The 20,968-nt window shown below is 38.7% G+C and overlaps 1 protein-coding gene across 1 annotated transcript in view; it reads right to left on the bottom strand.

Moving 5' to 3' along the window:
- The window catches only part of SLC6A11 (solute carrier family 6 member 11), a 218,206-nt gene that overhangs the window by 144,274 nt on the left and 52,964 nt on the right, over nt 1–20,968 (bottom strand). The window contains exons 3-5 of the mRNA XM_063426928.1: nt 9,614–9,748; nt 8,801–8,941; nt 2,017–2,107 (exon numbers count right to left, since the gene is read on the bottom strand). Coding sequence (XP_063282998.1) covers nt 2,017–2,107; nt 8,801–8,941; nt 9,614–9,748 — 367 coding nt within the window. The remainder of the gene's footprint in view (nt 1–2,016; nt 2,108–8,800; nt 8,942–9,613; nt 9,749–20,968) is intronic.

Below are 20,968 nucleotides of genomic sequence, written 5' to 3'. Positions count from 1 at the left end.
TGCTACCTCTAGATTGGGCAGGAGATCAAGTCCACATTGATTAGTCAGACCTCTTGTCTAGAGAAAATTGCCTCTTCTCTATTCCATCCCTTTCTTTCTGGTGCCAGAGCCAATACTAGGAATCGAGAACTGAACAAGTCGGGTCCTCCAAAATGCTGGCAGTTAGCGGCTTGGAAATTGGAATTTCTTCCAATCACCCAATCAGTCTGAATTCTGACAACTTCCAATGTTATTATTTATTGATGAACATGGACCTAATTTTCGCAATTATTGAAGTCAGAGATGGGTGAGATAGCTCATGTAGACCAGGAAAAGGCAGAAATTGTAAATAACAATTTTGCCCCAATAAATATTTAGGAGGAACTTATGGCAAGAGATATGCAAATAATTGCTGCAAAAAAAACTGTGATTGGATGACTCAAGTTAATGTAAGCAAAGCCCCAGGGCCTGATGGTATTCACCCATGAGTATGTAAGAAGCAAAGTGTGGAAATAAGTAAACCTCTGATTTTAATCGTTCAGGATTCTTTTATTTCAGGAATTGAACATGAGGATAGGAGGAAGGCAGTTGGGGTTCCTGTATTCAAAAAGGGTTCAAAATCTTTGCCTGGAAATAATAGACCTGTGAGCCTGACTTCTATGACAGGGAAATTATGTGAAGGGTTATTAAGGGATAACATTCAGGAATTCACTGGGAAGAAAAGATTACCAAATAACAGCATGGTTTTATGAAACATAGGACATGCCAAGTTAACTTATTTGCTGTTTACAAAGGAATAAGTAGAATTATAGATCAGGTTGTTGCAGTGGATCTGATCTACTTAGATTTTGCTAAGGCGTTTGATACAGTACCTCACAAAGCTTAGTGCTCAAACTAAAAGAATTTTGTCTGGATGAGGGTTCGTGTTCGTGTTGTGAGAGCTGTGGCTTAAAGAGAGAGTACAGAGTGTTGTCATTAATAGTACATTGGTCAAAAGTGACGACGGGTGTCCTTCAGGGTTCTGTCCTGGCCCCGCTTTTATTTTACATATTTATAAATTATCTCGAAAAAGGCAGTGAACGTCATGAATCAGTGTTTTCAGATGACACAAAACTCTGTAAAATAATACAATGTGAGCAGGATATTGCTTTGCTGCAGAGGGATTTAGAGAGATTGGAGGACTGGAAACTGAAATGTCAGATTCAATTTAATGTAGATAAATGCAAAGTTATGCACTTTGGGGGTAAGGAATCCACAATCAACGTACACCCTTAATGATAGCAAATAAGGGATAAAAACACACAGAAAGGATTTGAGAATTAATATTACAATAAATTAGGCAACAATGTTCAATGTCAAGCAGTAGTTGCTAAGGCCAATAAGGTATGTTCATGCATAAAAAGGGTATTCAATCTCAGGATGAAAATTTAATTTTGCCTCTTTAGAAATCAAAGCTAAGACCACACCTTAAATATGCTTGAAAAGTATGTTTTTTCCAAAATACAATTAAAGGTACACTCCAAGCACTATAACTATTACAGTATGCTCTAATGGTATTGATGCCAGTAGGGCTCTGCTGCCTCCCATGTAAGTAATGAAATCAACTGCTAATTGTTTGACTACTTACATAGGATCCACTGGATGCTGCTCCATGCCTCTTCCCTACCAATATGGAGAGCTGGAAGCTCCTGCTATAAGCTTCCATTAGCTCTTCTAAGTTAAACCCTGCTGTGCAGGACCAGCTCATGTTAATGCTGCAGTGGTTATGGAGCTTAGAATGTTTATTTAATTCTTGTTGTAGAACTACAACTCTTTTGATGTTTTGCATAACTTTAGAATGCCTTCAATATGACACGACTTCATGGAAGCTGTTGTTTTAAAACATCTGGTGATCTACCTTTTAGGCACCCCTACTTTAATTAAATATGGGTAGGAATAAAACTTAGCACAACATTTAGATATACTCCAAACTTAAACAAACATGGACAATTTGACACAATTGTTATTTAGCTAGCATTACTAAAATGATGTACTTACTCCCAAAACTCCATTACAGGTGATGTAGCATTGACAAAGGAAAGATGACTTCCATTACTCATATTCAGTTTTTGAAACTCCACACAGTTATCTGGAGACACAGAAAATATATATATATATATATAAAAAAAGAATAGCGCTTAGCAATTGGGCAAATGCAAAAGCAAAATGAAAGGCAGCCAACTCAAAGTAATGGGGTTCCCTCAAAAACACCCAAGAAGACGTACACGAGACAAAAGCAGAAATATAAAACAAGGTGGTGCGAAATGGGCTAGTATTACAAAAAATAAAATCAAAATGGTACAAATACAAGTGTGATAAAATCAATAAAAATAGCTCAAATACAAGAACACAAAAGTCTAAAAAATGGAACACATACAACAGCCAAAATTGGTATCACACTTACATGGCTCTATTTCATGTGAGTGTGATACCATTTTTGGGTGTTGCATGTGTCCTATTTTTAGACCTATTGCACTATTGGACTAAAAGTATTTCGAAATATTCGGCAGATTGATGGGCCGAATGGTTCTTGTCTGCCGTCACATTGCATGTCTCTATTTTTGTATGTTTTTACTTTCTTTTTTGATGTATATCTACTGATCTGAGCAATGGTAAGAATCCCCACTAAAGCTTACCATTTGAAGACAAAAATGTCTTCACTAGAATTGTTCTTGTATACCATTTTAGCTATTTTTATTGCTTTTATCTCTTTATCTGTATTTGCACCATTTACATTTTACTTTTTTTTGCATTACTTGCCTATTTGGTGTCACCTGTTTTTTTTATTTCTGCTTTAGTTTTACAAAAAAATATATTACTACCTACACCACAGTTTCCAGGAGAATTCTGATTCCTTATAGTAGTCACAATATTTGATGTTTGACAATTCATGTACACTGTAAAGATGACAATTATGGTAATATGTTGTGTTTGTAGTGCTGTCCCACTAAAGCGAAACAATAGATGCATGATTATTGTAGAATTTTATATATGATGTTTGACGTCTCTTAATAAATGGGCCATTGACTTTGACCTGGAAATGCTTCATTTGAAAAATCTATTGTCTCATAAGCATATATTCACTGAACCTCAAAGGAAACATCCATTCCAGTGGAAGAAAATGTCAACTTTTCATTCCAATTCCATAATATTAAATTAAACGAATTTTAGCGGTATAATTTGTGTTTATTAAGTAGGTCATTTTATTTTTTCAAGATTCCAGAAGAGACACATTCTTTCGAATCCTTAACTGCAGAACTGGAAAATGTCAGATGGTATTACTAAATTAAAGAACATCGTAGAGGAAGGAAAAAAGAGCCCTTAGCCTTAACTTTAAAATAAATACTAGCTACCAGGCAAAAAGAGACAGAACCACATTATCTGTGGAAAAATGTATTAGTACCTGATATGCAACTGTGCAGGTTATAAGTACAGCTTTGTGATTGCTTGGGTGTATAAGAGTTAGGGGGTTATCCACTAACCTCTAGAAAATTTAAGGGAAACTGTCATCACTGTAGAATTCACACCATTGAATAAAACACTAAAATCAGCTATAACTTGTGTTAACATTTTTTCATGTGATGTTCCATTTCTTGCACATGACATTTAAGTCCAGACAAGGATAAGTCAGGACTAACATTGCAAATACGAAGATATAGAAACATTGTTTTCTATAAACTTTTAATTTTACTTTTCACACCTTATAAATCCATATTTGTTAAATACTAGAATGAGTAACCATAATATTAAGATACCTCAGAGTTACAGTTCCCTTTAAAATCTAAATGGCAAAATAGCAATGGAAAAAATGATGTATCCTAAAAATTCTTCCATTCCGATATTGTTGAAACTTTTTACCTACATTTTGCCATTTGGATTTTTATTTCACTAAAATTCTCAACTGAGTTTATAAACCTCTAAACCTATAAAAGTGCCAGAGATCTGATAGAAAAGTCACAAAGCTGTGGAATATGGGCGTAAATATTACTTAATTATTGGCACATGGAATAAGAAACTCCCAAACAGAGCAAAAGATGCCACGGATGCCCAATCCATTTGTTGTAGATGTTGAAGAGCACGTACCAGTCACATGACAAATCCATCTCCATCACTGTTTGGCCAGAAATCAGCAGAATAATAATGTCTAGCTCTGAGCTATCAAAACCCACATTCCTTTAAAATAAATTATTCCCTACAGGGATCAAATGAAATCCTCATTTACATGCTAGATTAAACAAGTTGCCAATAAAGAAAATGTTTACACTATTACCATCCTGCTTCAACTGTGAATTAGACTGATTTAAAATATAATTAACAGTCACTGCCAGCGGAATTCTTAGATAACAACTCCTTCTAACCCGTGTTTACAGAGAGCAGCCAGTACAGTACTGACATTACAAATTATACCACCAGAATTGTATGGCAAAAATAAAATACCACTGTTATAATCAATACATTGTTTTAAGATGGGGCATTGGATTGGCAATAAAATATCAGTCATTTACTTGTCCCTTTGGCAGCTGCAATAAAAACTAATATGGAAAAAATCAATAGTGTCTTTGTATCTGTAATTTCCTTTTCTTGCAGCTATTTAATGCATTTCTTCCATAATTCATTAAACAGGGGAGTTATCAACAACCTGATATCCATTTAAATGAGGGCAAAAACAGTAAAATATAAACTGGGACATCTATCTGTGGATTCATTTGTTGCATAAATACAAGATTCAAACTATATTGAAACTAGAGCACGAAGACTGCATTATAAATTAGGACACACTGAGCACATTATAAACTAAAGCCAAATTGATTCATTTAAAGCTACAGCATGAAGATCACCATTGCTACATGTTAAGCAAAAAGGCTCACTACGACTATATTGCAAAAAAGACGAGACACCGCTACATTACAAACATGCCCATTACATCGACATTAAAAAAAAGAGGCACCACTTTTATATAACAGGGTCTTCACTGCTACATTACAAAAATAAGTAGTATTGCTATATTACAAACAAGGTTCCAAATGACACATTTCAAACAAGATCATTGTTACATTGCCAAGGCATCACTGCTATGTTTAAAAAACAGAGACACAACTACTCCGATACAAATAATAATAATAATATTAATAATAATAATAATAATAATAATAATAATAATAATAATACAAATAAAGGCACCAGGACTAGTATTATATCAATACCTTGCTACTAGACAAGCCTAAAAAGTTACACACCACTACAAGCCCGGAGGGGCCATGACACACACAAAAACAACTGCTACATTACAAATACTTTTATTATAAAAACAAGGATCCAGCTGATATATTACAAACAGACGCATCACTGACATTAAAACAAGGTAGCTTCTGTTTTCCTACATCCCTGAGGAAGTCCAGTGGACGAAACGCGTTGGATTCTTACGTTGGGGACTTGCAGTGCTGTATTCTTTGCTCCACCTTGTAGTGGATATATGCTGTTTTTATCTGGACTTTTTGTAAGTGCATTTGTAATAAATATTTGCTGTTTTAAGTCTCATCTGCACTATTATCTGGTTTCTTTCTATTTACAAGTGCTAAAGAAGATCAACTCCATAATATTCTGAAGATCATTTCTGATTTAGGATGATGGGCCTGATATTCACTTACATTTTGTGAGTTACACCAAACTTCTTGCGTGTCTCTCTCTCTCTCTCTCTCTCTCTCTCTCTCTCTCTCTCTCTCTCTCTCTCTCTCTCTCTCTCTCTATATATATATATATATATATATATATATATACTTTTATCACACTATGTGAGATTTGTATATTTCTTTATATATACTGCCCACCACGCTGCTTTATTATAAGGTTGTATATTTCTATTTACACCTTAGAAGAGGTTTTCTGCATGCCTACTTATTTATTTTGGTTTCCAATATAGAACTTAAGCATCAGTTCTAGATTGGAAAACAAACACCACTGCTTCATTACAAACAAAGGCACCAGTGCCTACATTAACAATGAGACACCACTGGTACTTTACAAACAGTTCATCACAGCTACATCATTAACAGAACAGTAATGCTATATTAATAACATAATTAATCTGCTATGTTACAAACAGGGGCAACATGGATACATTGCAGAGCCACCATACTGTATTTCCAATACCGTAGAATCAATGTTTCTACAATACACACAAGGGGTCAGGAGAGTGATGAAAACCTCTTGCCTTTTTTTTCACAATATTCACAGATCTTACTGTGGATGGTCCGTCTGATCTGGGGCGTGCATTATATAAGATATAACATATGCAAGCTTCTGGTGTTGCAAAGTGTGCAGTCATACATCCCTGGTACCTCAATCAGGATGATCTAAATGGTATAAACAAACATTCACAGAGGTCTGTGCATGACTAAGAAATGCAGACTCTGTATACAAATGGCTATGTTGCCATGAACACATCCCATATCACCTTTTGAATACTGGAAAAATATTTCAAAAGTGTCATATATACGCTTTGTAGTCTGTAAGCATGGTTAGACTCATACACCACAGTCCTCTGTAAAATATACCAGTGGATCAGTCCAGGCCTGGAGAACATTAAGAATACAGATGACCAGCCTATGAACAAACAACACATGCAAGGTCCTGCTCCCGGGGGGGCTGGCAACATTTGGACTGGGGACAAGTACAAATAAATGGCCTTTTTTACACAAAACTTACAGATTTTAGTGTAGCTTGTCTTACTTACATGGAGCATATGATGTATGGGTTTGACAGATGGAGGATAGTGGAGATGTGAAGTGTGCCATCATCTATCCCAGTATCCTCCATCAGTATGACCTGCACAGCATTCGTAGAGATCTGAGCATGCTTAGGAGATACTGATCGTAGTGCTAGGCATTGCCTTATCTAACCTGATCACTTTCAAACCCTCCAGGGGAAATGATACGTCTCTATCTCTAGTTTGGCAGCCTTGTCTTCACCTTCACTATAGAATGGTTAGAGGCTGCATTCCACATCCTCCTTGCCATCCATCCCACGTTAGTGGCCTGTGGTTGATTGCCCTTTGCCCCAATTGCCAGTCCTCCCATGCCTTACTACTACAGAACTATGCAAACAGACATTCAAACAAACTTCCTTCTATTTTAATTTGCAGTAGAATGGCTTGAGGCTGTAGCCCCAACGATCCTTTCCAGCCCTCCCATGTTTGTGGCCTGGAAGCAATTGAACACCTGCCCTCCTGTCCCATTTCTAGCTCTACCAAGAAGGGAATTCTGTACATTATAATCTACGCCAATAGAATCCATAGTGAACAGGGGAATCACTGCAATGTTATAATGAGGGACAAGCCCTATATATTAGTCATATAGCCATAACTACTACATTAAGCATTAAATAATTTTTGGAGTTGCATACAGGAAACTACCCTTAGATAGTTTTAAATGTGTCACCAGACACACGTGTGATATATATGGAGACAGCATTCAGGTTCTTTATAAAAAATAAATAATCAGTAAAATCATTTCAAAATGATGTTTATGCTGGTTGCTCTTATTTCTATATTTGCCCCAGGATTCCCCGATATGTATTGTAATGGACCAGTATTAGGATTCTAAGGAACACGCTAAAAATATTTATCAGACTAAAAAAACAATTTAACTGCAGCATATTTTTTTAGTATAATATACAGGTAGTTCATAAGATTGTAAGATAAACATGGATTTATGCTAACATAATTTGTTTTTCATGAGAAAGAGTTATTGAATGATTATATTGTATTTTTGCTGGGTCAAGGTATATATAGTGCTATAAAAGTGTATCCTAGCACTTATCTAGTTTACAGCAGAGGTTATAGGTTTACCAAGAATTATTGTCCCTCTGCACCAATGCATTTATTTCTAGGGTGCGTATAGTTTTGCATGCCTCGCTACACCTAAACTAAGGTAATATAACACATGTTAAGGGAGTTTCACTAACGTTCCAGGTTAGAATGAGTAAAAGTTAAATGATCCAGGGTGCAGATCTCTAAAGCTCCCAATGTTGGTAATAAACCCTTAAAATCCGAACGACGTTTCGACCCGTACGGGTCTTTCTCAAGATCCTTTCTGTAATGTTCTCTCTGTAATGGCACAAGTGAACAAAAACTATTTTGAGAACTGAGATGGGATGTACCGCAGTTTTTGAGTATCTCTAAGCTTTTGCCTATTTGCCAGAGTTCTCATCCTTTATTTTTTGCATCCATGTTTATTAGTAACAAATATTATAGTAACATAATATTATATCATGCAATTCAATTAAATATTATGGGCCATATATAGCACACTCCAGACCACTAAATAACTTCAGATTACTTAAGTGCTTTCTGTGTGAAGTGTGTGTCCTATTTCTTCATTTAACAAAAAGTGCAATTTTGTTTTTTGTTCTTTATCAACATGGCTACACCACACTTTGGCTGTTAATTAGATAACCAGTCCTTTTACTTCCTGTTTGTTTAGCTCACTAGAGCTAATTCCAAGAGGCAGCAACTGCTCAGGGCATCTACCTTGCAACAACTTTTAATTTAGCTGCAATTTAGCTGCAATAGGAAGTTTGCAATTGGACTGCCATAGAAAAACGAACTGCGACTTTTGCAAGCTGTTTTTAATATACTCTCAATGAGCATATGTATTATTAACATGCATGTTTAAAGGTAGGATATATCTGTTAAACTGTGTAGATGTTTTTATGGACTAACAGTAAAATGCTGTGTTAGTACAGATCTATATCCATGTCCTTTTCACTCTCCAAAATATTGTACCTGTATTCCACTTGTGTCCACATGTTGCCCATGGAAGTTCCGCAGAAAAGCAATTAAAGAGGTAGAAAATAGCCCATGCTAAAATGATTATATAGTAGACATTTAAATGTGCCTCAATGACTTGGGTAGCATAGCCGATTCCTGAAAGATAAAACCAAATATGGGTTATTTTAGTTGTACGGTCAGTCAACAGTGAACTAAGGTGAATTTAAAATCTTCTTTACTGGACAGTGGAGAGGCTTGTAACTGGCTTTATGTGAAAACTAAATTGAGAGTAATATTTTATATAAATAAAAAATATATATTTAATTATTATTGGACAAGGACATCTATCATTAAACAAAAAATGTCAAATTCAGGGCCAAGGAAAATCATGCTCAAAAGAATATAATAGCTACTTGTCTGCTGAAAACGGTTTGTGGTTTGTGCTGTATGAAATCAGAGTTAAAATGCATACTGAGGTTAAATATTGTAAATGGGCATGCTAAGCACCATAACTATTGCAGTCTGCTGTAGTGGCTATGGTTTCACCTGACTCTTTCAGCGAATCAGTGCCATCTATATATGGGCGAAATTGATAATGTTAAAGAGGAAATGTATGGATTCTTGGGTTTTGACAAAATTCTCAAAAACCCAGAGATGGGAAGCACCAGGGCCAGTACTGGCTCTATAACACAACAATGTAGTGATATCACTTGTCTGTCAGTAGATCTCTGAGCTATATTTCCAATTAGCCAGAAGTGTAGTTACTCTACTGGCAAAAATTGCAAATGTTTTGATTGTTAGCAAATAAGCGATTAGGAAGTACTTTACCTTCAAATAAGGGGCAGACTTTTCTCCAGCATGTAATGCCTCCTTCACTAGTAAATTGCCCCAGTGCAGTCTCCAGAAAAAATACTGGTATTCCACAAAAGAGGAAGAACACCACGTAGGGAATAAGGAATGCACCTAGTTTAGAGAGAAAAGAAATTGTAAAAGTGGGAAAATCCATATTTTAAACAATGCCATTGCTGTTTATTTAGTGTTTCTGTGTTTAGTGTTTTAGTGTTATTTAGTGTTTCTGATTAATATTTCAGATAGGATACTTATATTGTGCACAATATCTCTTTAGTAGCTCAATAAATGTCCCTTTGCATTTACTCCTTCCTGGCTGAGGCTTTATTGAGATCAACACTTATAATAATTCCTACACAACTAGCACAACCAAAGAAAAATAACTCAAAATATATTAATAATGAATGTTAAAATTGTAGATCTTGGATTTGATTATATATTTTTTGTACAGGACAAATATTAAAAGGAGAGAAGAGATATTTTAAGGTTAAAGCTTTGCAAAACTTGGTCACATAATCCAAAAGTATTTATCTATACTAATTAGATGCCCGATGATATTCAAACATGAAAGAGCATTTAGACACTTTTCATTAGCCCGTAGAAATACTAATAGTTAAAAAAGGCATATAGAGACATTTAAAGACCCTCAAAATAAAAAGTCTATAGTATTAAAGATATGATCACTTGCCTTTCAAAAAAATTCATATATCTTCTTAACTGTACGTGTCAGTTATGGTATGTAGGAAGAACCAAACGTTCCCTACATGTAAGACTAAATGAACATAAAAGGAATATCAAAAATGGATATGAGAAACACAGTGTTTCAAAACATTTTAAAGAAATACATGACTGTGTATGTATAAATCTTATAGCTACACAGGAGGTTAAACCAAATTGGAGAGGTGATGACATTATACAGTGCTTAGGAAGGTGTGAAATGAGATGGACCTTTAATTTAAATACTCTCAGTCTTATGGTTCTAAATGAAAATGTTAAACTATGTCATTTTTTAGAATCAATTTTTCATAATCATATTTTAAGGTTTAATGAAGTTTTAATAAGTACTGATTTTGTGTGTATTATTTATATCTCAAATATAATCAAAGAAAATCTTATGATTCAAGATAGTAAAGTTTTTTTTAAAAAAAATTTGTTTGTTGAGTATTTTATTAATATTCTGTTTTTAAGTTCTTCTTATACCTTTTTTCCCTCTCTTTTGTATACATCACAACTTAATTGAATATTTTTAAGAATAATGAATAAAAAATGAACAAACCGGATATGAGGTATTGCCAAAAAACCGAGAGGTGCAATATGGGTAATGTAGTAGAGAACTACTACCGGAAAGTGATGTGACGGAATGAAACCTGATGTCACTTCCCGTTTTACGAGCAATCAGGAAATTACCTATCTAATCATAAGGAAGCCGAACAACTATGCATTTTTATTTGTATGTTGATTTTATCAATTATTTTTATTTGTAATAAATCATAGTTTTTAAATTTAAAGTCCCCTTTTTACCTTCATCCTGCATTTGCTACTCTGGTTCCAACAGGAAAGTGTCACCCTAGAAATTTGACACTAAGTGGAAATTTTGGAGCCAGTTATCTAACATGCTCTAAATAAGGTGAGCAGGCAATTTTTAATGAAGTTTACACTGATTTGTTTAATTAATAGCCTCACCTAGATTGTTTCTCTCCTGCTTTGTCTCCATATCTGTGCTGGGAGAAAATATTTTGTTTACATGGAAGAAGGTATTTGGCGCCACCTCTGTTTTTTTGCATGAGGAAAAATCCCCTATATATACCAAGGGGTAAGTGTAAATATATTTGAAGCGCTGCACTTTTGGACTCTGTGTGCTAGGTGGTTCGCTTTTTCTCTGACTTTTCATTTAACCATTTTATCACCAACCTTGACCAAAATTGTTGGTATATTTATTTTTTGTGCGTTTATGTGTGTTACATATATATATTTTTTTCAGAAGGAAATTTCACAGACGGTGTGTCACCTTGTATTCTGCTAATCTACTCAAGTACAGCAATGCCCAAGTCGTACATATCATGTAAGTCACGTACATATACAGTTTTATTTAAAATTATTCAACTTCATCTAAAATCATATTTATTGTCAACATTTACTTTCATCTGTTCGGATGAACAAATTAAATAAAAGCAATTGAAATAGCTCAATACAATGAATGCTTCAAGTTTTTTCCCCAAATAAAAAAAAAAAATGCAACTTATAATGACTTCCTCAGTCTCCAAATTTTTGAACCCCCTGAAAAGAATCCCTCACAACAGCATTAACATGCAAAACACATGCTGTCTCAAGCACAGTTTCATTAGTTGCACCAGGTGTGCTTGAGCTAGAACACTTGAAAAAACTGAAACGGATAGGGGTTTGTTGATTGTTACATTTGACTGCATGTTATAAAAGTCAAAAGAATGGTCCACAAAGTTAACAGAAGAGACCATTGCTCTTCACAAACAAGGAACAGGATACAAAAAGATAGCGAAGGCACTGAATGTTCCTAAAGATACTGTTGGAAGCATAGTTCGCAAGTTCAACACTGAAGGAATAGTGAGTACACTATCAGGACTTGGCAGAAAAAGGAAGCTATCAATGGCTGAATATATACTTATAAACATATATAAGGATAGACAGATGATAGTGTAACGAACACTGGTATTGCGTATACCCGTTAGTTTATGTGCTCCCGAACTGCTAGGTACTTAGTGATTATACACAGCAGTTCCGAGTGCTGATTTGTACTTTCTCCAAGAATCAAAGTACAGCATACAAGTAAATCCAGTGGTTCGTCAGACGCATACCCAAACATCAGTCTAGACTAGATGAAGGGTACAACAGGAATGACTTTATGCAGGCCAGATGGCCGGCTTTTATGCAATTCAGGGATACAGTAATCACTCCCACAAAACCTCCCACAACACACCCACAAAATGGTTACAAATTCCAGTGTCAGCATGACTAGGCATAAAATACAAAATATCAAAAACACATTACAAGATACATAAAACATACAGGAACCCCCATAAATATTACATCGCCAGATAGCTTGGATCTGAGCACCAAATTTGTCCAAATAGCGCTCAGATCCCAAGAACACAGCCAGCCGAAGTCGCCACCAGGGTAAAGTTTTTACTGACTGCACACGAGGCATCAGCCCAAATTGGTTCCAGGGATTCAGTGGTAGCGGCCGGTCACTTTCGGGAGTTCCATACGAATGAATTATTGAATGCATCCTCTGGCTTGTTCATACGAACAGACCTACCGAACGGCACTCTCCTGACATGTGTGGATAAGAAGCAGGTGTTCGTCAGAGTTCAGCATTATTTGGGAGTAACAGTGTTCGATTGTAGTTCCATGAACTCAACGACCGAACACCACTGCCTGCAGTCTTGCAAGCAAGATGGCCGCCAACTCAGTTCCCACGTGTTCATGCATACAAACGGCAGCCACCCAGCCGAACAATTAGAACCCTCGATGATTAAGGTGTCAGGAGAGTTCAATAGGGGTTAACAAGCACAGAGGTGGTCCGCAGTTCGTGAGTCTGTTCAGTTCTCGAACAGTACAAATAAATCCCACAAACCAAGTCTTTTTACAGGTCATTTCCATGGCCCATAGTCCTGGGGCAGGAGGCTAGCTAGCAGGCTCCTCCAGGAACTCATGGTGAAGGCAAGTTCGTCATACATAGACAGATAGATAGATAAATAGATCGATAGATAGAATTACAACCTCTCCAAATGGTGAACTATGCAAAGAAGGCTCCAAGACAAAAAAGAATTGTCCAGCATTCTTTAAAAATAATATATTGGTATTTAATGCAGTGCATAAAACTAGATCAAAAAAAGTGCAGGAACAGCAACATTTCAGCTCACACAGAACCCTTTTTCTTGTTTTGCCATTCAGAATTAGTTTGTGAATAAACCTGCTTGTGAAGTTGCAATGCATTATACACATATACAGGTATCCACTGAACTTTTAGAAGTAAAGTGAAAGGTTTTGGCAATGGAAATAATTTATTCACCTTAATTTTTTATACCAAAAGTTGCTTGTACTGCAACGTCATGCCCAATACGCAGTATGTAAATCCTCAGAGCAGTAGAGACAGAGAAAATGTCGCTAAACCAGTACTTGGAGTGGCCAGGATAAATAACAGCAAATAGGAACATCTAAACAAGCCAAGGTCAAGGGAAGCCAGAAAACCACAAAAACGAGAAACATAGCTGAGTCAAGGGAACCAGAGAAACAGAGTAGTCAAGACCAAGCCGGGTCAATACCAAAATACAATACTCAAACCAAGGTGCCCACTATTGGGACACTAGAACACTGGGAACCACAACAGGGCACTGTGCCTTGGGCTAAATGGGATTTTATGTGTTTGGGGGCATGGTTAGCATAACTACACCCTCAAAAAGTAAGAGAGCAATGAGTTTTATTACTCTATAAAATATCACTCTGCTGAAAGCTATCATCTGGCTTTATTAACTTTACCAATTAGCTTAATATTTTTTTTTTTTTACGAATGTAGATACTTTTTTACTAGGTTTTCTTACAATTTAATCTTGGGAGTTAGTAAGAGTGGAAGCTATAGTGCAATTTGGTGTTCTACAAAAATAATGTATCAGTTATGCAAAAATACATTTTTGCACGCTCTATTAGATGATGTCTAGTGAGCAAGATTCATTGTTTTACTGTAGAAATATGGTTAATAAATGAGATATGCATAATGGGCACCTGGAATGATTACATAATAGAAGATGATAAGGCTGATTAAAATACTAAAGGGATTAATTTAGCCATCCCAGATGGAGGAGTGTGCCGTTTGTTACATTACAGGAAAAGGGATGTAAATTAGGTTCTTTCCTTTAAAAACCAACATTCCTCTGGCCAGGTGTGAAACTTTGCATCCAAGGACATTCACATATGGAGAGTCCATTCGGCTTCGAGCCCTTTGGTGCTCTGCTAAACACACAGTCCCCTTTTGATATACAAATCGACAATTAGAAGTCAAAAGCTAATTCATAATAGCTATAGCTATAATTCACTAAAATTAATTCCTAACATGACCAGTTTACCTTAAGTCATTTGCAGGAAAGTCAGTTATTCTAAATGGCAGACACATCTTGTAAGATGCCTTTGGAACGTAGGAATAGTGATTATTCCACATATACAAAGTTATTTCTGCATCGTTTTGTAACTTATTTTATATAAATTTGTGTTTAAATCAGTCAAAAGTGAGATGGGAGACATCAGAAAAATGGGATCTCGGGAGCTATTCATTCCCTTTGCCTTGTACCTCCTTTGGGGCTGGCTTAAAAAACATGAGAGGGATACACATTTGATATAATATTATGTATTGTAAATGACCAGTACATTTACATGGGGTCAAGATTTAATTTTAAAGCAAGTTGCCATTTTTCTGGCCAAAGCCCCCCGGGGACAGAAGATACAATTACTGTGCTAGCAAAGTGACCTCTCTTTTATTTTTATCTGTTTGGTGTTGTATATCATTTGTTTATAATTTAATTTTTGATCTATGTGACAATTTTAGTTATAATAAATGTAACTTTTTTAAGTTCTACATTTGTCTGGTCTAAGAATCATGTTACCCAAAGAGACCTATTTAAAAGTATTTTAAGACCTATTTAATAATAGTATTTCATAGTATTTTAAGACCTATTTAATAATAGTATTTCATAGACATGTTTGCTAAATTGTGTTTTGTGGATATTTAATCTGAAGTGTTGGGGTAACATTTGAGGGAAACGAGGTAGCTATGTATAATGACCTCCCTTTCACTGTGTTGGCTGCAAGAAGACAACTAATTCCGGTCACAAAGAGACTGAGAGAGCACTCCATCCGATACCGATGGGGCACAGACAGCTCACTGGTGGTGCAGCGGGGCACTGACGTACTCACCTTGTCCTCAGGGGCAGACCCAGAGACTTTCCTCAAAAAGCTAGATTTGCTAGCCACCAGGCACAGCAAGAGAACCGAGAAACGCAATACTTAGTCTTGCAACACTTAATTAATATGATACTGTAATACAGGTGTCTATATGTTTATGTTCATTTTACTAAACAGCACATCAACCCAGACCAATGTATTTGGTTAATATATGTTTTGTCTTATACAGCCCATGTTCCTTTAGGTACGAATCCTTGCTTTTTATGAGAACTATGCAAAACAGAAAACAATAAAACAGGTTTAAAGGGACAGTCTGTAGTCACCCAGACCACTTCAGCTCATGAGGTGAGTGATGTGCAGCGAGGGAGGAGGGTACTGTAGGATTCTATAGGCTATTTTTTCCTGGCACTATAGCATCCCTTTAACCAAGGATGGTCACACCTTAAAAATCTGCCTTAAAGGGGGCGTGGCCGACCACGGAGCTGAACAGTCGCATATCTGTGTAGCTCCGCTTCAGCCCCACAGATTCAGAGACCTAAAGCCGAGAAAACCGCTCCAAAATCAACCAGCTTACCTGCCGCCCGACAGCGGACAATATGGGGCGCAAACACAAACGACAAAACTACACGGAGCGACCCGAGGCTCCCGACATAAGGCTGGCGTTCCAGACGCCTACACAGGCGCGACCCGCCAAGATGGCGCCGGAACCGCTGAGTGAGGTGGAGATGTCTGACGACTCCCAGGAAGAGAGGGACTCCCAAGCCGCACTTCCAGGCCCCACTCCCAGGTCTGACTCAGAGGAAGATGACTCCCCAGCCACTAAAGGAGACATCAGGAGGCTGCTGACTGACCTAAGACAGGTCTGGAAAGCTGATCTAAAAGAGACCCAGGATGACATAGGGGTCTTGCAGCAGAGAGTCCAGGAGGTGGAGACCAAAGGCAAAACCAGGGATGTCCAACTCCAGGACACTAAGCAACAAGTGGAAGGACTTGCTGAGCAGGTCCGGTGCTTGCAAGGAACGGTGGTAACACTAGAGTCCAGACACCGCCGCCGTAACATTCGCCTCAGGGGCATCCCTGAGACAATAGGCGGAGAAGACCTGCTACCGTTTGTCCGGAGACTTATCTCCTCCATGGGTCTCAGATGCAACTCAGACACCCCGCTGATATTATCCACCTTCCGGGTACGCAAATCGCCAGCAGCACCGGCCGGTGCCCCCAGAGACGCGATAGCTACCACCAGAGTCATAGCGGCGAAAGCCGCCATCATGGCCGGATCCAGACCATTGGGATCGGTGAAATTTGAGGGAAACGAGGTAGCTATGTATAATGACCTCCCTTTCGCTGTGTTGGCTGCAAGAAGACAACTAATTCCGGTCACAAAGAGACTGAGAGAGCACTCCATCCGATACCGATGGGGCACAGACAGCTCACTGGTGGTGCAGCGGGGCACTGACGTACTCACCTTGTCCTCAGGGGCAGACCCAGAGACTTTCCTCAAAAAGCTAGATTTGCTAGCCACCAGGCACAGCAAGAGAACCGAGAAGCGCAATACTTAGTCTTGCAACACTTAATTAATATGATACTGTAATACAGGTGTCTATATGTTTATGTATATAGTTTCAGAAGGTTTAGAAGTTTTACATGCCTAATCTACTACCCCATGCATAAATACCATCCACCTGACTTCACAGGCACAGAATGTGACGGTAGAGAACGCTACACTTCTGCATACTCACTTAGCAGGGATCCTCGTATAACAGCAATAAAAGTTTAACAGTAATAACAGTTTAAAAATATAAATGTGAAAAGTAGAATAAGCATCTTGACACCTCGCAATGTAGATGTACATATTTCACCAATACTGTGATTAATGCCATGTTTGCATCCCACCGAAATGTTACACGACATTGTTATAACCTATTCAATAACCCATACAATGGAAAAATGCATACTGTGTGTACAAAACCAAATAAAATACAAATAAAAAAATAAAAAAAAAATCTGCCTTAAAGCCAGGGCATATCTTTTCAAGTTCAGTCATAGCATAAAAGATGGAACATATTTATAATTATATCAGAATAATTCAATAGCTAAATGCAATTACTTCCACCTTACTCCCCTCCCCTTTCTATTCATCCCATGCACTCTACACATACCTTTCCAGCCTATCTCCACCAACTCCTCCCAAATCTACATACATACCCTCCTACAAAACTTTCAAATCCTACTCCCACCTTCACTTCCTTTCTATCCTTCTGCTCCTAGCAGCTGGTGATGTATCTCCAAACCCCGGTCCCCTCTCAACAAACACAGCACATACTAACCCAAGGACCCACACTAATCTCATACCCATCTCATGTTCCTCTAGATCCTCCTTCAATACTGCCCTCTGGAACGCACGCTCTGTTTGCAATATAACTAAATCCACTGCTGTCCATGACTTCTTTATCTCTCGTTCAATAGATTTACTAGCCTTAACAGAAACCTGGCTCTCCCCCTCTGACACTGCCACCCCTGCATCTTTGTCCTTCGGTGGTCTCCAACTTACCCACAACCCAAGAAACTCTGAATGTAAAGGTGGTGGTGTTGGGTTTCTCCTCTCCCCTCACTGCTCTTTTAAACCTCTTCCCACCCCCCCTTCCCTCTCTTTCCCGTCATTTGAAATACACTCAATTCGCCTTTTCAAACCCTTCTCCGCTAACATTGCTGTTATTTACCGTCCCCCTGGTTCCCCTCTTCTCTTCCTTGACCACTTTGCTGCCTGGCTACCCTATTTCCTCTCTTCTAACATTCCATCCCTAATTCTCGGGGACTTCAATATTCCTATAAACCCACCTTTGACCTCTGCAGCCACTAAACTACTTTCAATGACTTCCTCCCTCGGGCTATCACAGTGGGCAAATTCTCCCACCCATGTAGCTGGCAATACCCTTGACCTAATCTTCACTTATGCATGTACAGTAACTAATATCTGCAACACTCCATATCCACTCTCTGATCACCACCTCTTATCATTTGCTCTTGCGTACCCCCTCACCCAACAACTTCAGCCTAACCCCCCTCAACTCAGGAGGGACCTTAATTCTCTGGATCTCCAACAGTTGTCAGCTGACATTGATTCACAACTGCTGTCCATCCCTTCCCTCTCCTGTCCTTCACTGGCCATCTCCATATATAACTCTACTCTTACATCTGCCTTGAACACTGCAGCGCCACTCCAAACAAGCACCTCAAGGAGGACCCGCCCCCAACCATGGCATACTAAATCAACGCGCTACCTGCAAAGATGCTCCCGTTGTGCTGAACGCTCCTGGAGGAAGTCTCGTACCCAATCAGACTTTCTCCATTATAGATTCATATTGTGTTCATACAGTGCAGCCCTTGCCCTTGCCAAACAGTCCTATTTTTCCTCTCTCATTAGTTCATGTTCCCGCAACCCCAGGCGTCTCTTTGACACCTTTAATTCTCTTCTTCGCCCTGCTGTGGCCACCCCCAAAACTAACCTTACTTCTGATAACTTTGCATGTTACTTCACTGACAAGATTGAACAGCTAAGGAAAGAATTCTCCCCTCCTTGCCTTTCTGTTTCTCAATCACACATAGATCATGCATTTCCTACCCTTCAGACATTCTCCCCAGCTACTGACCAAGAGGTGGCTGCTCTTCTTTGCTCCTCTCGCCCCACCACTTGCCCGCTCGATCCTGTCCCATCTCACCTTATCAGATCTCTCTCCACTTGTCTCGTGCCTTCTCTAACACACATCTTCAACTGCTCACTCTCTTCTGGCATCGTCCCTGCTGACCTTAAACATGCCACTGTAGTACCTATACTAAAAAAACCATCCCTCGACTCATCCACCCTCTCTAATTACCGTCCCATATCCCTGCTCCCTTTTTCCTCAAAGCTTCTGGAAAGGCTTGTCTTTACCCGTGTGTCTCATTTCCTCAATTCCAACTCTCTCCTTGACCCCCTTCAATCTGGCTTCCGCCCTCTCCACTCTACAGAGACTGCCCTTATCAAAGTCACTAACGACCTAATCGCAGCTAAATCCAAAGGCCACTACTCCATACTAATTCTTCTTGACCTCTCAGCGGCCTTTGACACCGTTGATCATGCTCTCCTTCTTCAAACTCTTCAATCACTTGGTCTCTGTGACTCTGTCCTCTCGTGGTTTTCCTCTTATCTCTCCCAACGCTCATTCAGTGTCTCCTTTTCTAATGATACCTCCTCCCCTCGCCCTGTCTCGGTTGGAGTTCCCCAAGGCTCCGTCCTTGGTCCACTTCTATTTTCTCTTTATACTGCCTCTCTTGGCAAACTTATTACCTCTTTTGGATTCCACTACCACCTGTATGCTGATGACACCCAGCTATATCTCTCCTCCCCGGACCTCTCCCCTGCCATCCTGCAACGTGTCACTGCTTGCCTTTCTTCCATCTCTGACTGGATGTCCTCCCGCTTTCTGAAACTCAATCTCTCAAAAACTGAGCTCCTTGTCTTTCCTCCTCCTAATACTGATCCTCCTCTTTCACTCTCCCTTCAAGTTTGTGGTACCAACATCAGTCCATCCTTGCAAGCGCGCTGTCTTGGCGTCATACTTGACTCTGGTCTCACCTTTGAGCCTCACATCCAGCATGTTGCCAAATCCTGTAGATTCCATCTTAAAAACATAGCCCGCATCCGCCCCTTTCTTGCACCAGATGCTACCAAGGAGCTTGTCCATGCTCTGGTAATCTCCCGCATGGATTACTGTAACCCTCTCCTGATTGGTCTTCCCAAAAGCCGTACTGCACCCCTACAGTCCGTAATGAACGCTGCTGCTAGACTGATTTTCCTCTCTAGTCGTTTCTCTCACACCTCACCCCTCTGCCAGTCCTTACATTGGCTTCCTGTATGCTATAGGAGTCAATTCAAGGTACTAACTCACACCTATAAAGCACTGAACAACTCTAGCCCCTCTTATATCTCCTCACAGATCCATAGGTATGTCCCTTCTCGGTCTCTCCGTTCTGCCCGTGACCACCTCCTGTCCGTTGTCCGCACTCGTACGGCCAACTTGCGCTTGCAGGACTTCTCGCGGGCGGCTCCCTTCCTATGGAATAGCCTGCCTACCGCCATCAGACTCTCCCCTAGTCTTGCATCTTTTAAGAAGTGCCTTAAAACTCATCTCTTTAGGAAAGCATATGGCCTCCAAGACTAACCCTTACCTCACATACCTGTCTCTTGCCCTCTCCTAAAGGGCAGTCCACCTTATTTGATTGCAAATTCCTGTCCTAATGTGTTTTACACCCACCTCCTATAGAATGTAAGCTCGATCGAGCAGGGTCCTCTTCAACCTATTGTTCCTGTAAGTTTATTTGTAATTGTCCTATCTATAGTTAAATCCCTTCTCATAATATTGT

This window comes from Pelobates fuscus, chromosome 7 (genome assembly GCF_036172605.1).
Source record: "Pelobates fuscus isolate aPelFus1 chromosome 7, aPelFus1.pri, whole genome shotgun sequence".
Lineage (NCBI taxonomy): Eukaryota > Metazoa > Chordata > Amphibia > Anura > Pelobatidae > Pelobates > Pelobates fuscus.
Note: the sequence above shows the minus strand (reverse complement) of the source record. Positions and strands in the feature narration are given on the sequence as shown.